This window comes from Triplophysa dalaica, chromosome 6 (genome assembly GCF_015846415.1).
Source record: "Triplophysa dalaica isolate WHDGS20190420 chromosome 6, ASM1584641v1, whole genome shotgun sequence".
Lineage (NCBI taxonomy): Eukaryota > Metazoa > Chordata > Actinopteri > Cypriniformes > Nemacheilidae > Triplophysa > Triplophysa dalaica.
Window position 1 is genome coordinate 3,801,988 of NC_079547.1, and position 17,428 is coordinate 3,819,415.

General features: G+C 39.4%; 3 protein-coding genes across 3 annotated transcripts; all 3 read left to right on the forward strand.

Annotated features, from left to right (window-relative positions):
- The first annotated feature begins 1,201 nt into the window (after positions 1 to 1,201).
- Positions 1,202 to 3,104, forward strand: LOC130425144 (uncharacterized). Its single transcript, XM_056751222.1, has 3 exons — positions 1,202 to 2,670; positions 2,832 to 2,881; positions 3,015 to 3,104. The coding sequence occupies exon 1, from the start codon at positions 1,319 to 1,321 to the stop codon at positions 2,435 to 2,437; it is 1,119 nt and encodes a 372-aa protein (XP_056607200.1). The 5' UTR covers positions 1,202 to 1,318; the 3' UTR covers positions 2,438 to 2,670; positions 2,832 to 2,881; positions 3,015 to 3,104.
- Positions 3,105 to 4,530: 1,426 nt separating this feature from the next.
- On the forward strand, positions 4,531 to 7,641 carry unc50 (unc-50 homolog (C. elegans)). Its single transcript, XM_056750656.1, has 6 exons — positions 4,531 to 4,656; positions 5,890 to 6,164; positions 6,281 to 6,401; positions 6,483 to 6,622; positions 6,704 to 6,811; positions 6,940 to 7,641. The coding sequence occupies exons 2-6, from the start codon at positions 5,891 to 5,893 to the stop codon at positions 7,074 to 7,076; spliced, it is 780 nt and encodes a 259-aa protein (XP_056606634.1). The 5' UTR covers positions 4,531 to 4,656; position 5,890; the 3' UTR covers positions 7,077 to 7,641.
- A 959-nt stretch (positions 7,642 to 8,600) lies between these two features.
- slc25a12 (solute carrier family 25 member 12) lies at positions 8,601 to 16,987 on the forward strand. Its single transcript, XM_056749942.1, has 18 exons — positions 8,601 to 8,659; positions 9,344 to 9,397; positions 11,909 to 12,054; positions 12,302 to 12,417; positions 12,783 to 12,922; positions 13,125 to 13,271; positions 13,355 to 13,493; positions 13,592 to 13,685; positions 13,774 to 13,858; positions 14,166 to 14,250; positions 14,343 to 14,501; positions 14,576 to 14,628; positions 14,706 to 14,786; positions 14,901 to 15,041; positions 15,174 to 15,312; positions 15,478 to 15,636; positions 15,718 to 15,808; positions 16,061 to 16,987. Exons 1-18 carry the CDS (start codon positions 8,648 to 8,650, stop codon positions 16,266 to 16,268), a joined length of 2,049 nt encoding a protein of 682 aa, XP_056605920.1. The 5' UTR covers positions 8,601 to 8,647; the 3' UTR covers positions 16,269 to 16,987.
- The last annotated feature ends 441 nt before the right edge of the window (positions 16,988 to 17,428 follow it).

Genomic DNA, 17,428 nt, shown 5'->3' on the forward strand with positions numbered 1-17,428 from the left:
CATTTACTCACTCTCAGGTCGGTTAAAATCTTTATAAATTTCTTTGTTCTGCTGAACACAAAGATATTTTGAAGAAAGTCAGTGATCAAACATATCTCATCCCCCATTTACCGCCATAGTATTCATTTCCCTTATTATGGCAGTAAATAAACTGAAAATAAACATTTTTGTCATGTTTATTAAAAGCACACAATGAAAACAGTCTCATTTAATTTGGCAAACTTGTGTAACTGGATATTGTGCAAAATATTCGAGCCAATCTGGTCATGTTGCCACATGGTATTTCTGAAAGAAAACAAGTCCACAGTTTTGGTGACCATTAAGTGACACCATATTGTGTTCACCATTCAACACTTAAAGTTTTTCAGAAGAATTAGGAAAACAAGTATTGCAATACAATGTTAATTTGTAGCATAGCCTAGGGTCTTACAACATTAAAGATTTGTAGTGCATTATGGTTTATTTGAATAGGTTTGTTGCATTCATTCAAATTTATACTAATTTAGTAAGAAAATGTGTTTAGATGCGTTTGTAACTTGACACTCGCGTCAGGTGTTCACTTATAAACGTAATAAATAGAAAGTATGACTCGCGTTAGAAAGATTTCAAACGAGAAAGTCAAATTTGAGTTCATAATATATCACGTGCGCATTGAAGAGAAAACCAAAGCTAACCGACTCGCGGATTACCTTAAATACGGGTACACTAAAACGTCGTCTGAACTGCACTGTTTCGCAAACTTCAGCGCTTCCTCGTGTACAAAATACTGACATAAATCTCGTTTACGACTTAACCCGAGTTGAAGCTTTTTAAGCATCTCGCATCAAACATCCACACGGTTCCTTTGTTAATTAGCGCGCGGGAAGTCAAGCTTATTTATTGCCACGTTCAACGTCATGTGACGTAGCAATTCGCGCCACAGAGGCCTTAAAAGGGCTCCTGCATTCACCTTGATGTTTGTCTGTATGCAAGTTAGCTATAGACAAATAACAGGAAAACCTAAGAAGCAAACAGTTGCTCAGTTTGTGAAAATATGAGCAAGCAAGAATTTAGAAGGTGCATGCCACCTTGCCCACGGTACATCACGGGCAACGACACGCACACTTTTTGTGTGTTTTGTTTGGGTTTGGAGCATGCGCAGTCAGCTTTTGAGGAAACTGACTGCCCTCACTGTGAACACCTCCCGATGAAGACACTCCGTTCCCGCCTCTCACTTTTCTATGCTGTTAGGAGCCTTGCAACAGCGGCCCGGATCTCCGGTCCCACATCTGTTGAGACCGCTTGTCAACTTCAATCGTTGGGATCGCAGCCTGATTCGATGGATGAGGGTCGTGAGACTACGGTTTCCTTATCTCTCTCTCTTTCCACCGGTTCAGAGGCGCTCGCAGCAGATTTGGAAGAGGTTTCTTCCGCGGGAAGACAGGTGGGTGCTGAGGCAGGTCAGACTCCTCTCATCGCTTATGAGGATCTGGTCCAGGTGATCGCTCGTGCTGTTGCGAAGCTGAACTTGGATTGGCCAGATGAGCAGGGGCAGGTAGTTCAATCCAAACTGGATGATCGCTATTTCACAGAAAGCCAAGTGCAGCCTCCCTGCCGAAATCTCCCGTTTTTCCCCGATCTTCACACTGAGCTGTCAAAGACGTGGAAGAATCCATATTCTGCTCATGCGTTCAAGCCATCAACTTCTATCTATTCATCGATTGTTGGGTTACAAGAGCATGGATATGGGGCGATGCCCAAGGTGGAAGAGAAGCTTGTGGGACTTCTCTCCCCTTCTACAGCACCTCCTGGTAGGAAACCAGCCTTGCCTTCCAGAATGTGTAGGAATACATCTAGTCTGGTTGGCAGGGCGTACGCAGCAGCAGGTCAGGCTGGTGCGTCTCTGCATACTATGGCTTTATTGCAGGCGTATCAGGCTGACCTGCTTAAAGACCTGGACGGAGGTGGGGGTTTAGATCAAGAAGCTGTTCAGGAGCTCCGCCGGGCTACGGATCTCGCCCTCCGCACCACTAAGCAGATTGCTCGTGCCATCGGTCGTTCCATGGCTTCCTTGGTGTTGACCGAAAGGCTCCTGTGGCTTGACCTGACTGTCATCAGAGGAAATGATAAACTCTTTCTTTTGAATGCCCCGATCGCACCCCAGGGGCTGTTTGGGGAGTCCCACAACGATGTCATGGACAAACACCTGGAGGCTAAAAAACAATCAGAGTCCTTTAAGTCGCCCCTCCCCTGCTGGGGCCACTCATCCGTGTCGTCGGGTAGTTTTTCTCGGGCTTGCACATCTGCACACTTACAGCAGCAGAAGGCTAGTGTGGCGGCTCGTGCTCCCCCACACAATTTGAGCATAGTTGGGTCCCACGTGCAAGCCCAGCAGTCTAAGAGGAGATCTGACCTGAGGACTGTGATCGCCTCAAAGTCTGCAAAGAAGAACCTCTGATTAATGCAGCTTTTTTTATAGGGCCAGCTCTAAGAGTCCATACTGTTCCAGATCTTCCACGGTCCACCCAGCTTCTGCCATCCTACCATCTTGAGTGATTCAAGGAGCAAAAAAAACCATCTTTTATTTTTGTCCAGCCACTTCCTGCCAGAACACACTGATTCAAGACACCGTGCAGGTAGAGAGAATGATACCCATCTCTGATTATTTGGCAGCGTGGGAACTTAAAATCTGTAAGGTTCAACCATGTTTGATGTTTTACTACATATTTTTTGTAAATCTTTTTATGAAATCACAGAAAAAATTTGAACCATAAAAAGTTCGAACTGTTTAAATGATTTTGTTTGAAATTCTGCCATTTTTATTTTCTGATTATATTTCCCCTTCTGTGCAGTTTCAGATAATTGAACAACATTCAAGCAAGCAGTGAATGAACCATGTGCAGTAAGTGGACTCCCCCCCCCCCCCCCCCCCCCAAACCTTTTACATCAAACTGAGAAACTGTTTGTAATGCGTATTTGTGTTTATTGCACATGATAGTGAGCACACTTAACATCCCCTCTCTCGTTCCTTCCAGATGGGAGGTCCCTATTGCTCAGCCTGCACATAACTGAGATGATGCACCCGTCCAGAGTCTCTCTGATTCACCAACATCAGACCCATTCCAACCTGTCGTCATCCTGTCTCATTTCCCCTTAATGCAAACCCTTCGTTTTCAGTTTTTCATTCAGTAGAGAACTCATTTGCTGTGTGCCTTGGTCCTTGCTTCTGAATTGTGGGTAAAAGATGACTGCTGGCTTTTCTTTACAAAGAAAGTGGAATAAAATGTATATGCATGGGATTAAGCATGTTTGTCTTGTCTTTTGTTCAACAATACTCGTTCTTCACAATTTGATTCTTTATAGCTCGACAGATTTCTCACAGATTGTGCAAAGTGGCAAGAGGGCACGTAAATTGACTAAAAGTAATAGTTCACTCAGATATACATTAAGAACATTAGTCATAATATTGAGTGACAAAAATTTTGCTGGATGGAAGCATACACAAAATAGCTGAAATATCTTCTGGACTCCGATCCTTGTAAGATAAGAGCCAAAAACGGTCTTTAATGTGAACCTGGCTAGTCTCTCTTTCACTGTTCCTCAGCAATATTGCTTTTAATGCCAGATTTAATTGAGAAATGGGTCAATACCTCTCATTCCTTTAGACCGCTAATACTCTAAAAGGCACTCATTCCAAATGGATTTGTGTGATCAAACCGCAGTTTAATATGTGTTGACATAAATATCACTAACTGAAGAACAGAAAAATGTCTGTGTACCATGGCACTACAAGGGCACATAAAGAGATTTAAAGGTCAAGTGTGGAGTGATTTATGGAGTCTGTGGTCATGAGAAAGATGAAGGAACAATTCAATCATATGTAGTTATTAAATATGAGCCAAACTGCAAATTTCACAGAAGCACCCAAGTATAGGCTACCTGAAATCTCAGGTAAGCTCCGCTCCGCTGACCTGGAAGGAAATAGGATGTAAAGAAACTCCAAGTTTGTATTATACATATACTTATAAAGCCTAGATATTTGCCAAAGTAGGCCCATTGCTCACTTTAAGTTTTAGGTGTACTCCTTGAAGTCATCAGTCTCTACAGAATAGTTAAACTCTTTATTCATAAAATATTAGGAATTGCACACAGAATCTTACAAAATCATGTACATATGGAGTGAGCAGAACGTCTGAGCTGCATATACTAGCGCCATCTGCTGTTTTTGAAAATGAATGCTAGTTTATTTTAACAGGATTTTTAAATAAGATTACATTTTTAATGAGATATGTTCACAAACAAGTTACAATTTGTAAAATAACACAAACAGCAATGTTATCGTCCACAATACTATTTAACAAAAAAAAAACTAGAAACAGCAACATGTTTAAAGTTCCCGTATTATTTATGACAGTACAATAGTTCGGGTAAATTATTTATGAAAACTTTGTTTTTTCACAACAGCACGTGAATTTAAACTTTAATTTCGCTACATCAATTAAAAACTACATTCCCCCAAACTCTTTGTTCACGGATGTGACGTCGCCGTGTCGGATATGCTGCTACGTGTTCAGTCGAGGCAGGAAGTGGACATGTCACCGTTGATGCGTTGTTTTTTAACACACTGAATAAACACACATTGATTTTGTGAATGTACTGATACTGCTGGAAGAGCAGGTGAGTGGTTTATTTATATAAACACAGGCGTAAAATCATTATTACATTTTTAAAACGGTTGATATCCAGCACCGAGGCAATAGTTTGTAACAACACACACTTGGTTGGTGGCTGTCTTTCACGATATCTGTTCAGGTTAGATATTCTCTTGACTATTCACAGTTCCATTAGTGCTTACTAAAAGTATTTTACAACGCTTTTTGAACACTTTACTTAAGAGAGGTATTCGTGCTGGTGTAGGATAGGGATTGTTGTCAATCAGGGCCTGTATATCTGTGTAAAGCAAGTGAGTTCTTATAGGATCTGCCATCTGTGTTAACATTGTAGATCACATTCATATTCATGTGAAAGACAAGAACCAATGACCTGCCAGTACAGTACATTGTGTGGTTCTTCAAAATTCGAATAAGTCTAAATTTTAAAGGGAGAAGTATTAGATGATGGTCCTTAGGATATACTGTAATGACAATTTACAAGAGAATGAAATATATATATTTGGGTTTACAACTACAGATAACACCCCAGTCTAATATTATATACTTTTAATTACTTTTTAAGGTGATTAGCTCTGTTTATAGTGTCATTACAGCAATATCAACAATTAAAATACGCATTTGTCTCCAAGTAGTATAATACATAACAGTTAAGTAGAAAGTCGAGATGAAATAATTCAATTTATAAAAATTTCTAAATATTTTGGCTTATTTTGTGGTCTTCACAATTTGTGATGTGTGGTGAACAATTTTAAGAAAAATCCCCATTACATTATGTGACCTTTAGTACAAAGAAGTGAAAGTGGTTGTATCTGCTTATATTTTGTTAGCGACTTTAAAACATGTAAATATTCCTTATGACAGAAATTTTCTTTTTCTATATTTTTACTTTTGAAAGCCTGTGTATGTGGATATTCATAAAATAAACCATATCTTGGGTCCTATAGTGTGACAGTAAACATTCAGAAAAAAAACGTTTAATAATATTTTTATATTAATTATATTTATAAGAGAGATTTATCTTTTTTGTTAGTTTTTTTCCTACATTTTTGCTATGTCACACCATAGGGCACGTGTGGTGTATTTGGCAACTTCCCATGTATTCAAACCAGTTGAAAGTGTATAATTAAATGGACTTGGAAGGTTTGTTTGGTAGCATTTATATTTGGTTTCTGTTTTAACTGTGAATATGGTTTGAAAATGACCATGAAAATAAAAAAATTCTATCCTCTCACAATAGTATGTTACCGACAAGCTCCGGGCAGATCCATCGCAATGGCAGCTTAAACTTAAATGATGCGGCGCGGCACACTGCAGGTGCCAAGCGCCACAAATACCTGCGGAGACTACTGCATTTCAAACTGATGGATTTTGAGTTCGCCATATGGCAGATGTTATACCTGTTCACCTCGCCCCAGAAAGTGTACCGTAACTTTCATTACCGTAAACAGACTAAGGACCAGTGGGCCCGGGATGACCCGGCTTTCCTGGTGCTGCTCAGCATCTGGTTGTGTGGTGAGTGGAAGAAACATACTGTAGGAGGAGTTCTGGAACTGACATTGTCTAACTATAAAGGTGCATAAGTGTAGCCTGCTGCTCTGGAGTGACTGGTGTCATTTAATATCTTGCAGTGTCGACAGTGGGCTTTGGACTGGTCCTGGATATGGGATTTGTGGAGACGTTGAAGCTGTTACTTTGGGTCGTGTTCATCGACTGCATTGCCGTCGGACTGCTCATTTCAACCCTTATGTGGTAAGACACCAGTTATGTAGATCTCACTTATTTAATACGACTTTGTTATTGATATTTCACCAAACGTTCTTACCCCTCCAGGTTTATTACAAATAGATACCTGATGAAACATCCCAACAAAGATTATGATGTTGAGTGGGGCTACGCCTTTGACGTTCATCTTAACGCATTTTACCCTCTTCTGGTCATTCTGCACTTTTTACAGCTATTCTTCATCAACCGTGAGTCGAGTTTTGGTTAAAGATGTAGTAATAAACTGAATTCATCTGAATTAATGAAAACGTTTTGCTCTTTCTAAGCAGATGTGGTGGTAATAAGTGCAGACTGGTTCCTGGGTTATTTTGTGGGGAACACCATGTGGCTGATTGCTATTGGTTATTATATTTACATCACGTTTCTGGGCTATAGTGGTAAGTAATGTGATCGTTAACATACTGTATTTTTTTAGCTTTGTTGATATAATATTTATGTCCAAGTTACTAGTATACGATAATATGATCCACACATTGTGTTTTACTTTCTCTTTTCTTTCTTTTAGCACTCCCCTTCTTAAAGAACACAGTTGTGCTTCTCTACCCCTTCGCTTTGCTTGGACTCCTTTATGTTCTCTCTATCTCACTAGGATGGAACTTTACAAAAGGTCTCTGCTGGTTCTATAAACACCGTGTCCAGTAGAGGACGCTAAAGTACAGGACTCAAGGGACACTGACTGCTTCAGTGCAGTGATTTCAAAGATAAAAGTGTGTTGACACTCTTTGGACTTGACTTTTTTTGTATATTCTCTGTAAATAACATTTTGGCTGTAAAGGCAGTAGAAAAAAATGATTTGTTTATGGTGTCATAGGTTTTCTTTCTTCATTCCTTTATTTGATACTCAAACATAATGTGCAGTGTTTCATGAAAAAATATGGGGCTGAGTGCTATGATGCTATCTGTTATGATGAAGGCCTTTTTATTTGTAAGAACTGGTACAATAAAAAATACTTTTTTAAAGAAACAGACATTTAATTCCGTATCAGATACTGTCCTCTGAAGTACTTTACTGTGAAAAGGTGATAGTTGAATGACAATCCGATGTAGAATTTGTTGGTGTCCTTCCACGAAATAAGCACCTACAATTTTTCCTAAAATCGTTTTTGGTTATTTGTTTATAACATGTTTATTAAAAATATATATTTATTTTTATTTAGACAACATGTTATAATTAATGAAACAAATTAAATTATAAAACAGAAAATAACACTTGATTTGTTGGGCGTCAAATATTTTGTTGCAAACACTTGAGAGGTATAATCTCCACAAACATAATAGTAGGTGTGGAGTTCTTTTTTTCAAAAGCATCATTGTGCGTTTTTAAAAACAGAACATTTTCCATTGTACCTTGATGTACATGGTGTACCTTAAACTATGAGTTCAGCTTTAAAAAAAAAAAAATTCTCTTTAACAATGCTAGTTGTAATACTCATTACAACTGATTACTAACAACAAGAAAGGAAACTCTACTATTTATTATATTTTATAAATGCTTCAAAAAATCTATCCAGATTATAAAAAAATATATTTGTATAAAAAGCAATGATCTCTCTATTTCTTACTTGCTTCAATCTACAACAAAGGCATGCAGACATGACACAACTGCAATTTCATCACTTTTAAGGAGACATACGAATTCAATTGTACCAACAAATGTATCCACGTCTGTATGTTTTCCATAGAATAAAGACATAATAAGAAACATAGCTCTATGTAGAGCTTCATTACACCAGACAGGCAGCTTATCCATAAATTATTTAGAAGCATTTGAAGAGTTTATCTCCATAAACAGATTTATACTTAAAATCATGTTTTTTGTCTTCGTGTTTTATGGTGGTATAGCAGTGTTTTTAGCTATTATTACTTAATCAAAACAACAGAAATACGTGAAAAAAAGATTTTGCCTGTTTTTGCAATTAACTCTTAATTTATTTTCATACCACAAAAACTAAACCTTTCAGTTTTTGAACACAACTAAGTTTCAAGAATAGCTATAGAACGTGTTTCAATACGTTTATAGACGGAAATAATGTATTTAGGTGAGGAACTCAGCCGACGAGCTTTAAAAATTGTATATTAATTTTAAAGACCAATCTGATTTTTCCAAACCGGTTTCATCAGACGGTTGCGCGCGCACCTCCTCGCTCTTCACTCGCTCTCGGCCACGCGCCTGCGCGCCCGCATCATCACCACACGTGACGTCAGAGAGCAGCATGGCGGCCAAGGTGACTCCAGCGGCGTTGCAACGTTTGACTAAAGATCTGCGCTATTATTTATTATCCTACATTTGGCTCGTTATAACAGGTCGTGGGTAGCGTGTAGTTATTTTAATCTGCCGTATAAAATGAGGGCTGTGTGCTTTAAAGGGACCGTCGCGGAGCATCACTGGGCGCGCGCTGAGGCTCTGACTGAAATCAGTCTGTGTGCATCGTAAATCCATAAAAAACGTCGGGATTGCGCGCTAACGTGCCCGTTTGAACTTTTAATCGTCGTTGTATGTCTTCACACATGTGTTTTTGTGTAGGAAGTGTAGTCGTGGGTTTGAGGGACATGCTTTGTGAGCTCGTTTTATGCTTTAGGGACTGACCTTAAGATGTGACTGCTTTCATGTGTGTGTGTTAACATAACCGGCTTGTTTAGTTAACAGTTAGTCCGTTTTATATACGTTACCTTGTTATTCTATTTGTTATATTTGGTTTTGTGCAGGCCAAGTATATTGAATATGCATGGATCGTTTGATAGAATAAATGTAATTTGGACACCATCCTTGCTTTAAAATGCACAGATACAGACGTGGTAAAGAAAGCTGCACATTAAATATTTGCAAAAAATAGATGTTGTGTAGAGGTGACCCTTAATGTGCATAGCTGTTTCTATTCATAATCCATCTCTGTGTTATGCTTTTACAGGTGCAGTCAACCAAAAGGGCCGACCCCAATGAGCTGAAGGTCATCTTTCAAAAGGTAAGAACAGCACAAATAAGCCATTTGCAAGCGTTGTTTGAGTTAAATATCAGGAAGGTTTCCTTGTAGTATCTCAAGCTTGCTCGTGAAAACTATGGTGTAACTTTAGAAGCAAAGTCGTGGATTGTTGTCATTCAATACTCGGTTTCCAAGTAATTCTTCATTGTCGAGAAAACATCAAGTGCTCTGTAAAATGCCTAACATACACATTGTGATAGATCTGATCTGCCTTTGCTACGAAACCTTGTGAAGTTGTGCTGCTTAAACGCTGGTGTGTGTGGCTATACAAGTTTGTTGTGTGTGTCATTTCAAAAGAAGTAATAAGGAAATAAACCCGTCCATGAAATCCTTGACGTGTTTTATAGTTCCGTAGTTGAGATCTTGTGTGCCGGTCAGCTGAAAACCGGTGTTTCTTCTGCCGTCCCGGACTGCTTTGGTGTCTGGTAACACAGAGACTTGTGTGCGATGTGGCTCTATTAATAGGACCAAAGCATTTAAGATGGGTGTTTGGAAGCAAGAAAACATGAATGTCAGGGCAATAGATGCACGTGTGATGAATGTCACATAAGGTCAGAGGGCGTCTCTGTTTAGACCTGTTATTTGCTGCTCTTATGTTCGTGTTTCACGAATGAATGAGGATAACAGAGCTTTAAGTTGCCTCGCTTGGATGTGTCAAGACTTGCTTTTTAGAGAAAGGTGTTATTATCATAACGTAACAGTAACAGATGTTTCGTAATAGTTAGGCTTTTTCTTTTTTTTCTTGTAGGTGACTTTCGTGTAAATAAGGGGTTGTGTTATGGTAATGAGATGACTCCGGATCAGGCGTTTTATACTATTTTGGCTCACGAATATCAATGATGTGGAGTAGTCTTACTGGATTTGCTGGATGGGAAACTTGTAAGTGTTAGCCATGGAAGAATTGCTGCTTGTTTGTTGCTCTCACGACCGTGTGACACAGGCGTCTTTCTGGTTTAAAAGCTGCCGTTCACTTCGAATGTGATTGTTGTGAAGAGACATGGAGATGGTTTTAGAATGTGAGAGGTTGATTTTGTCAGTATATGTAGAAGCTTTGATACAAGTTTTTTGGATTGTCTGAGAAATATTAAGTCTTGCATTCTTGTATGAGCACAAATAAACATTTTAAATGATTTACTGTTAAGCATACACTTATACAAAGTGTTATGTTCAAGGTTCACCTTTATTTTATTGTTGTGTTGTCATTCGGGATTTATGAAGATGTTCCTTCACCTAGGCATGCAACACAAGAAGGATCGCCTGATGCAGGAAGCAGTTGTATGGAATGTTTACAATGAATGAATTTAGTTGTAAGTTAGTGGGAGTGGCAATACACAGAATTTTGGGGCAGGAAAGAGAATGAGAATGCGATTTAAATTCCAATGCAGTTCTTGAATTTGTATTGAATTTGAGTTAAAAAATGTAAAAGAAAATGTTTAAAGAAATGAATCTTAATAGGAATAAAAATAGATTTTCTAGAATCTCATTACTTGTTTTGATAAATTGTAACTCACTAGTTCCAGTTTAGGCGTGTTTATTGGTACAGAATAAAAGTTTTTGTTTACATAATATATGTCTGTGCACTTTTTGCATATTTATAAACACGTACTAGTGTATATTTTAGAAATATTTGGACATATATAAATGTATGTGTGTGTCATTTAAATGATATATAAGCATTTTATACTTTTCTTAAATGTATACCTTTTATGTGATGTGTGTGTTTATAAATGCAAGTAATACGCAAAGTACACAGACATATTTATTATATTAACCAAGGTAATTAATAAAATTAAAACTTTGAGAACGCCTCTGTTCATTGAAATCACAGAAACTTGGTGATTGGAAAAACTTACCTAAAGGAACATTTTAAATGTTGCCTCAAAAATCAACTGCAATAATAATATCAATATTATTATAATAAATAAAACTAATATAGAAATTAATTAATATTATATAGCAACGAAAGAAATAAACAAATCAATTATAAAAGGACAAGATAAAATAAAAGCTAATTTAAAATATTCAATTTTTTAAAATATCAAAACTATATCAACTCTGATGTGAACACAAACTTTTATTCTGGATGCATTAGTCGCATTAATTAAGCCCTATTCCAGTTAAAATGCCGTTTCAACTTTTTGTGGGGCGTGAGCAATACCATTCTTATTCATACTCCTGATTTAAAAGGGACCCGATCCTTAAATACTAAACTTGGCCCAACCCTGAAATGATGTGTGAATCAGCATTGTAAAACAGATGCGTCAGTGGACACAATGCATTATATGGGGCGAACACAGATGTGTACATATTCAGATTTTGCTTTGACATAACAGGTAGAATATATCGTTCCAACCATAATAATCGGAATACAGTATCTGACACCCTGAGGTGCACATAGGTGTCTGAAGAAACTGCAAATTTGTACTGCAAGTGACTAACAAATGAGGAGGATAACATCACATGCTTCATAAACATGCCTCTGTTCTCTCTCAGTATGCCAGTGTACAGGAGAAGGATGGAGAGCGGTACATGACACCCACTGATTTTGTGCAGCGCTATTTGGGTCTCCACACCCAGCTTCACTACAACCCTAAAACCGTTCAGCTGCTCGCCGGAGTCGCGGACACCACCAAAGATGGGTGAGACGGATACTCTGTTCTCTGTTGGTGTCATTCTTTGTGTAATTTAGGCTTGTAGGTGTAGGTCAAAACATGTCCAAACACATCACATACAGAATACATTAAAACAAGTTTGGATAACTAATACATTTGTGTATATTCTGTACTACAACTGAGGCGGAGTGTGGGTGTAATAGATCACAGTGTTCCTTCTCTTTTGACATGTGTGAGAGCAAGATGTACGTTAAACCTTTTTCTCTGTGTTCAGGCTAATCTCGTTCCAAGAGTTTCTGGCTTTTGAATCAGTGCTTTGTATGCCAGATGCCCTCTTCATTGTGGCTTTCCAGCTGTTTGACAAGACTGGCACAGGAGACGTGTCCTTTGGTGAGAAAGACGTCTGTGTGTGTGTTTCTTGCAGCTGGGAGAGGAATGCTGGAATTATGTTAGTTAGTAAAGGATCAGTAGAGGAATTTCCTTTAAAAAGTGTCACACAAAAGTTATTTAGACTGTATGGCACGTGTCCTTTCTGCACTTGTACAGCACATTTAGGTATCGGGACCAGTTGTACACCATCATACACATGATCCATATAGCTTGGATTGATACAAGATGTAGTTGTTTGGTTGGAAGCTTTATGCTTGAACTGTGCTCATTTAGTTTTCTGCGAAGCTGCTGTGCGCCGTCTTGTAATTATGATTTTAAACCTATACATGGAATTAGCTGAAGTGTTTTTTTGTGCGTGTTTACAGAGAATGTGCGTGACATCTTCAGTCAGACAACCGTGCACCATCACATCCCCTTCAACTGGGAATGCGAGTTCATCCGTTTGCATTTTGGAAATGACAAAAAAAAACGCTTCAGCTACCTGGAGTTCACCCAGTTCCTACAGGTAACACACAATGAAATCGATTGGGATTTAAGGTTAAGAATACAATGTGTTAATGCAAAACTTTTTGAGAGTATCATTATTTTAAAGTTTTCCCAAACGTCAAGCCCATGTTGGATTGTTTTGGGTGGCATTTTTGTCCTGTTCATTACTAAACACAGACCAAACCCGATCCCTCATTTACACTTGTGATGTGTCATTGCAGGAGTTGCAGCTGGAACATGCCCGGCAGGCCTTCGCACAGAAAGACAAGGTCAAGAGCGGCGTCATTTCATCCCTGGACTTCAGTGATATCATGTCCACCATCAGACACCACATGCTCACACCCTTCGTGGAGGAAAACCTTGTCTCTGTAAGTGTCCATCTCCTGTTCTATTTGTGTCAGATAAAGCTTGTGAATGTTATTGTGTTAATGTGTGTGCTGCGTCCTACTAGGCGGCAGGGGGCGGCACCTCTCACATGGTAAGCTTCTCCTTCTTCAACGCCTTTAACTCTCTCCTAAACAACATGGAACTGATCCGGAAAATCTATAGCACTCTCGCTGGGACTCGGAAGGATATGCTGGTTACTAAAGGTGCGTGCTGGCCGCGCAATAATCTGTGTGTATCGGTAAAACGTTTTGTAAAAGACATTGTAATAACGCAGATTATTTTTTTGTTTTGCTGGCTGTAGAGGAATTTGTTAACGCTGCTAATAAGTTTGGTCAGATCAATCCAATGGAAATCGACATCCTCTTCCAACTGTCAGCACTGCACTCCCAAACTGGGTAATTTTCTTGGTTTATATTTACATTTCGGTACATAGCCACAAAGTGAACAGAATTATGAGCTGTTTGTGTGTATTATCGGGTGCAGACGGTTAAACCTGGCTGATATTGAGAGGATAGCACCACTGGAGGAAGGCTCTCTACCATATAACCTAGCTGAACTGCAGAGACAGGTGCGTTTATCAGTCCGAGCTGTTAGATAAGAGTCTGTAATGGGCAATTGAAACGTTTATTATGGTCGTATAACAAATGCCATCACAATCTTTTGTGCTACTGTAAAAGTGAATTACTCTTTCTATGGGTCAGATGTTTTTAAAATTACAAACCTTAGGAAAAAAAGTATATACTCCCAAAAAAGGATAAAGAAAGCATAATAACAATTTTCTTCAGAAATCGTTTCAGATCACATTATTCAGATCACTGTAATATTTATATACTAAAACATTGACATGTAATATCTGGCGTCCTTTGGTTTTGCAGCATTCCCCTGGGGACGGATCTCGGCCCGTGTGGCTACAGGCAGCGGAGTCAGCATACAGGTTTTCCCTGGGCGCTATCGCCGGAGGTTCAATTTGACACCTGCTGCTTCTCATTTCTCAGTTTATATCCTGGATGTTTGTACATATTTGAACCTGTGTGTGTGTGTGTGTGTTACAGCTACGGGTGCCACAGCTGTATACCCCATAGACCTGGTCAAAACCCGTATGCAGAACCAGCGCTCCACCGGCTCCTTCGTGGGAGAGCTGATGTACAAGAACAGCTTTGACTGCGCAAAGAAGGTCCTGCGCTACGAGGGGTTCTTCGGCTTTTACAGAGGTAAGATGGAACGCAAACACTCGTCACACATTTCATGTCACATCTGAATCTCATTTGACCCGTTTGTTTTCCAGGACTCTTACCTCAGCTTATCGGAGTGGCTCCGGAGAAAGCCATCAAGCTCACCGTGAGTGTGGACGACACGCTGCATGAATACAAATGAATGTGATTGGCCGATCTGTCTGAAGTGTGTTTTGTTGGCAGGTCAATGACTTTATGAGAGACAAGTTCACCACGAAAGATAACACGATACCATTTGCTGCCGAGATTCTCGCCGGTGGATGTGTGAGTGTTAATACCCTCAGCGGAGGGGCTTGAGATGAGAGGCTTGAATTTCACTCAAAATGTTGTGGTTTTCTTGTGCTTCTTTAGTAAAATCTCGGGTCTCGTTCTGTCCAGGCCGGTGGCTCGCAGGTCATTTTCACCAACCCTCTGGAAATCGTTAAGATTCGTCTTCAGGTTGCTGGTGAGATCACCACCGGGCCAAGAGTGAGCGCGCTCAATGTGGTCCGAGAACTTGGCTTCTTTGGCCTCTACAAGGTAGAGAAGTTTTCATCAGTGGATTTGACTTTTACCTTGTTATAAAAGCATTCCGTTATATTTTAAATTCAGAGTTCATGTAGCATCAACATGAACTTTAAATATGAATTTGTGTATATTTGTCTTTGAAAGGGTGCCAAGGCTTGTTTCCTGCGTGATATTCCTTTCTCTGCCATCTATTTCCCCGTGTATGCTCATACAAAATCATGGATGACTGATGAAGATGGACGTCTGGGACCTTTGCAGCTCTTGACTGCTGGAGCCATTGCAGGTCATTATGAGCTTTATGATGCTTAATTCTCTGTCCTAATATCTGCATTTTTTAAAGATGTATCAGAAATATTTCAGGCAAGACATCTATTTAAGTTTTGATTTGCCAATATGAACAGTTGGTTTACAGTTTGGTATTGACATCTGGATTTTCTTCGATCTGCAGGTATCCCAGCCGCTTCACTCGTCACACCTGCTGATGTCATCAAAACACGACTGCAGGTGGCTGCCCGTGCTGGTCAGACAACTTATTCTGGAGTGATTGACTGCTTTAGAAAGATCTTAAAGGAGGAAGGCTTCCGGGCATTGTGGAAAGGAGCTGGAGGTACACACATGAAAGCACAGTCTGACTTTATTATTGTCATCTTCACATTCACTCACAGTCTTTCTGTGGTCTTCTCTCCAGCTCGTGTGTTCAGGTCTTCTCCTCAGTTTGGTGTGACCCTGGTGACCTATGAGCTCCTACAGCGATGGTTCTACGTCGACTTTGGAGGACAGTAAGTGTTACGCGTGGCTTTACTACAAGAAAGCAGTAGTAATGAGGTCATAAAGTAGACACAAAATTAGATTTGATTCTCAAATTGCTTTTTAATCTGATTGGATGAACAGTGGAGTGACGGTGGATGTTGTGTGTTAGAGACGGTCTTGCAAAGTTGGCAAACCGGCCCAAATTTGCTTCCACGCCTTTATGGAAGTTATTTTGTGTGGATAATCTTAAATCCTCTCTCTTTTTTCCTCTTCCCCTTTAGTCGGCCAACTGGCTCTGTACCAACCCCGAAATCACGGATCTCTGAGCTTCCTCCTATGAGTCCTGAGCACATTGGTGGATATCGTCTGGCAGCTGCTACTTTCGCTGGGGTGGAGAACAAGTTCGGACTGCACCTGCCCAAGTTCAAATCCTCTGGGGTCGTGACCATTCATGCCCAATCGCCCAACGATCAAGCAGCGTCGTCCTAAAAACATGTCCCGCCCAATCCTGGCCTCGTCCTCCAATGGCTGCATGCCTCCCTCCCAGTCTTGCCGACATCCTTTTCAGTCTTTTTTTTTATTTAATTAGTTTCTTTCAGATTTAAGGTGGGGGATGTGGAAGTTTAAGTTTGTTGGTTTTATCGTCATCAGTGCCTCTTATTTAATGAAGTCCACTGGTTCAAGGTCATATTGTGTTCGCAAAAGCACAGGGTAGCCATTAACTTTGCCACACGGATCAAGACCTAAAGCAACAGATACAGAGAAATATCTAACAAGGGCTCCAGATATCTCTTTCAGCTACTTGCTGATACTGAACCTGCGACTGTGTGGTTGTGACGAAAGAAACGCCTTCCCGAGAGGAAACCGGAACACACATTCATGCTTTTAAGTTCCCCATCCCTAAAACACTCACACTGGGTTTTATTTGAATTATAGCTGATATTGATGTGACTGAAGCATGTAGCTGTAGCGCTCTTCGTTTGCTTCTTTGGCTTTGCGTAGCTTGCACATGTACTGTATATACGTGTACATCTCATGCACAGAGATATGGAGGAGAGACACATTTCTCTGCATCACTCCGATGTACAAAGGTTTCGGAACTTGATCTGTCGATCAAAGAAATCATCGTTTGATTTGAAATGTAGAAAATATTTAAATCCATTTCATTCTTGTATTTTATGGAAATAAATCAACGCAGTTCAATTTTACATTGGCGTAGGTTTTATTGAGTTTATTGAAGCAAGTTTTACAAAAGTTAGAAAAAGTGAGTGGTTGGAAAAGTGCAGGAATGAAATGACATGAGGGCGAGAGTTTCAACATTCTTGTATTGGTCAAATGGAAATCAGGGTTCCCACTCGTTCAGACCAATGATTTCCCTGACGCCTCCAGTTGTTTGTGATATATTTAAGGTCTTTTTAAAGAGACTCCCATAATCACCAGTACAATAATCCCCTGTGATCTGATTAAATTATTGTACATTAATAACATGAAAATGTACATTTTAAATAATTGAAACTAATTTATGTTAATATCTAGACAATTACATTATCATTAATATTTACAAATCTGAAGAAGAGCGTTCATTGTTAAGTTTATTGTGAATGAGTTCTTACAATGTGTGTATTAAACTTGCATTGTAAGTGAATTTA